The sequence below is a fragment of the Limulus polyphemus genome, unplaced genomic scaffold, assembly GCF_000517525.1.
Source record: "Limulus polyphemus unplaced genomic scaffold, Limulus_polyphemus-2.1.2 Scaffold3988, whole genome shotgun sequence".
Lineage (NCBI taxonomy): Eukaryota > Metazoa > Arthropoda > Merostomata > Xiphosura > Limulidae > Limulus > Limulus polyphemus.
Window position 1 is genome coordinate 373 of NW_013669598.1, and position 3,953 is coordinate 4,325.

Here is a 3,953-nt window from a genome sequence, read left to right on the forward strand (position 1 = left end):
ACCTCTAACTCTTGGGCTACTCTTTTACTAACGAATAGTTGGATTGATCGTAACATAATAACGCCCCCATAGCTGAAAGGGCGAGCATGTTTGGTGATGAGGATTTGAACCAGCCACCCGCAGATTGTGAGTGAGCGCCTTAACCACCAGGCCAAGCAAGGCCGTAAATATACTTTAACAAAAGGGATAATAACTGCATAAATATACCTTTTTCCCCGTCAAATAGTCATAAGGCCTAGCCAGAAACGTTATTTTTTATTTATTCTATGCACCCAAACATAAAAATCAAACAGGTTTTATTACAAATTAATACTTTTATTTCAAATAAAAACTAAAATCTCTAATTGAAAACTTTATTTTTGAAATTCTTATCTACATAACTGTTCCTAAGTAGCTAAATAACTTGTATTTTGCAACATTTTGTGGACTACTCTTGTTTGATACAAAAACTTCACTAAAATTACACTGCTCAACACTTTTCTGTTAACAAAACTAACTGAAGATACCCGTTTGTTTGTTTTGAATTTCGCGTAAAGCTCCACGAGGGCTATCTGCGCCTAATTTGGCAGTGTAAGACTAGAGGGAAGGCAGCTAGTCATCACCACCCACCGCCAACTCTTGGGCTACCCTTTTACCAACGAATAGTGGGGTTGACCGACACATTATAACGTTCCCACGGCTGAAAGGGCGAGCATGTTTGGTGGGACAGGGATTCGAACCCGCGACCCACAGACTGCGAGTCGAGCGCCCTAACCACCTGGCCTTGCCGGGCCCCGAAGGTACCCGTGAAGGAAACAAACCTGTTTAAAGGATAATGTTAGATAACGTTTCCCTTCCTTGTTTCTTTTGTTGTTAAATCCCTAATGACCTCATTAGATGCTAATTGCATACCTTGTTTTGTAGGAGGTAAAAATTGACTCATCTAACTGATTAAGTACTTGTATCTTTAAATCAAAAGCCAAACTTATATTTTAAAAATGCCGTATTTCAGAGGCTTTATGTCCCCGTTCTCGGGTACAAATCCTAAAACAGACAGCCCACGTGTTTTTATCCCCCTTGTTTGGTACAAATCCTAAAACAAAATAGCCCATGTACACCTTTGGACAGCTCTTATCAGGTCGGGTTAACTTTAACTTAACAATCAAAATTTGTGGCGTATAAGATTATAGTCAATAGTCCTCGTGATCTTTATACACGACATGATAAATATTTGTACATATTTCAAGCTTTGAAATACGTTTTCTGCCGACAGTACCATGGAAATAACTTGTTTTTGTTTGTTTGTTTTCTTCTACACAAATATCGTGTGAAAAAGGCTTAAAAATACACGAGCAAAAGTAAGGCCTAAACCTAAATAAAAAAAATAGTAAGAAAATACCTCCTTGTCTTTACTATTCTGTTATATAATAAAGTTATATGAAGTACCAACCATAAATGGCCTTGTAATGTAAACAACTATATTTTTAGTTTTTACAGAAACATGAATGTTGTGTAGAGCTTATCTTTCAGTGTGCCAAAAACGTCCGTTTTATTTTTTACTTTTAGTATAAGGTAGCATAATGTGCCTGAAAAGAAATAATATTTCTAACTTTGAAAAATAATATTATTTGTTAATGACACGAAGTTCGTGCTTCAGGTAACTTGTAATGATGGTAATATCTGTTTTCAGGAGAAAAAATGCTAACTTTTGATGAGTTTCTACCAATCTACAGTCAAGTTAGGAAAGAGAAGGAACAAGGAACGCACGCAGACTTCATGGAAGGTCTTAAAGTTTACGACAAATCTGAGAATGGTACCATGTTAGCTGCTGAACTGGCTCATGTTCTTCTCTCACTTGGTATGCTGATTTAACTATACTTCTGTCGGATTATCTGTATAACCAACCAGTTTGTGTCTGTTATCCCACTTTCCATACATCTGTTATTTGATTTAACTATACTTCTGTCGGATTATCTGTATAATCAATCAGTTTGTGGCTGTTTATCCCACTTTCCACACATCTGTTATTTGATTTAACTATACTTCTGTCGGATTATCTGTATAACCAACCAGTTTGTGTCTGTTATCCCACTTTCCATACATCTGTTATTTGATTTAACTATACTTCTGTCGGATTATCTGTATAATCAATCAGTTTGTGGCTGTTTATCCCACTTTTCATACATCTGTTATTTGATTTAACTATACTTATAACTATATATATTCATACAGGTGAAAGGCTTACGGATCCTGAAGTTGAAGAAATTTTGAAGACTTGCGCTGGTCAAGAAGACGAAGACGGGTTTATTAAATATGAGCGTAAGTTATGTAGCGATATTCCTACTACAGCCTTTATCATGGCTTATAAAACTGTTACTGATTTGTTGTTTGTTTTTATGAAATAAATACGGTGGCGGCAAATATATATATGAAAATCTGTTAATGAAATTCTGTAATTATCGTAAATTTTGAGTTTATCTGTTCAGTTCTCCTAAAATCAAAGGTAAAATATAAAGTATTTGAAACTCACAGGGGCTTGTATAAATAAAGATTAAATGACATGTAATATTTTAGAAAAATAAGTTAATTCCCTCATTCTGTTAAAAATGGTCAACAGTGAAAGCAATGTGACCGTCGTTAGGTAAAAATAGATTATTTAAGTTATTTAATTTTACTGTTTAGAGTGTAGAAACAGTTTCCAATGACAAAAGAAAATCAATCCCTCTGGACGAAAGCGTCGCAAGTAAAAGTTTTTAGAAATGGCTGTGGCGAAAGGGAGTTTCCACACCAGTCGTGGGTGGCGCTGCTTGAAGAAGTTTACTGCGCTGCTGAAATAGGATCTATAAAGCTATCTCTAGAAGATTTGTAAAAATTGTTAATTTAAAAAGGGGGAATAGGGGTCGTCAAAAAATTACAGAAATAAGTTCAATCAAAATTTTAAGATTATATATTCAAGCCTACAACTAGAGACTCTAAAAATATTAATAAACTAGGCTGGAAATAGTATGCACATTATTTTTGCAAGCAACAAATCTCTATTTTGACTCCAAGTCTACAGTAATTATAAATTTTAATGGAGTTAAAATAGGGATTTGTAGTTAGAGAAAATGACGTAAATACTATTTCTGTACATTTTTGACGATCCCTGTTCCCCATTTTTAAATTAACAATTTTTACTAATCTTTTTTCTTAAGTTTTTATGTCCAATTATGGAGAACAAATTTTAAGCATATGGGATAAGTTGAATGTTGCATGTTTTTCAACAGTTTACTGCTGCATCGGCTTATTTTCCACTAAACCATTATTTACTGAGCCAAGTGGCTTTGTGCCTGAGGTTTCGTGTAAACACGAGTTTAACAAACGTCGAGTACAATGGCAGACGCATCTTTTATGTATTTATAACCACGTAAATCAACTTTTAAATAGGCCACGAGCATTCGCAGTGTTTCATATAATATATCTGTTTAGGTTTTGGTGCAAAATACCCAACCAATTTTGCTGCAGGCTTGTGAAACAATAATTTTAATAAATAGGCAAATTTTGATTTTGTCTGGCAATCGTGAAATCACTTATTTTGCTTATTATCAACGTTTGGGTGGTCTTAACTATTGAAAAATAAAGTTTTCAATGTTGTGTCAAGGATAAGTCTGCTTTGTAAGATGGTTTTTGTCCGAATGTGATATTAGAGTTTTGAGCAAATTCCTGTGCGATCCCTATTATTAACTATTGTCGTGATTCATGATTCCCCCTTTTTTTTACTTCTTGTCTCACCGCTCGAATGAAACTGACCAATTATAAACAAGATTAATACCTTTGACACAACTCAAATCACAACTGCAAATTAAGTATATATAAAATATTTCCAAAAAGAACAATGCTTGGGTGAGTATCGCAGGTGTTCTTGGGGTCTCTCTCTCTCTCTCTCTCTCTCTCTCTCTATATATATATATATATATATATATATATATATATAG

The 3,953-nt window shown here is 34.4% G+C and overlaps 1 protein-coding gene across 1 annotated transcript in view; it reads left to right on the top strand.

Annotated features, from left to right (window-relative positions):
• The first annotated feature begins 1,645 nt into the window (after positions 1–1,645).
• LOC106470415 (myosin, essential light chain-like) overlaps positions 1,646–3,953 on the top strand; it is a 3,946-nt gene continuing 1,638 nt past the window's right edge. Inside the window, exons 1-2 of the mRNA XM_013930972.2 lie at positions 1,646–1,837; positions 2,212–2,298. Of these exons, the coding sequence (XP_013786426.1) occupies positions 1,678–1,837; positions 2,212–2,298 (247 nt within the window). The 5' untranslated portion in view covers positions 1,646–1,677. The remainder of the gene's footprint in view (positions 1,838–2,211; positions 2,299–3,953) is intronic.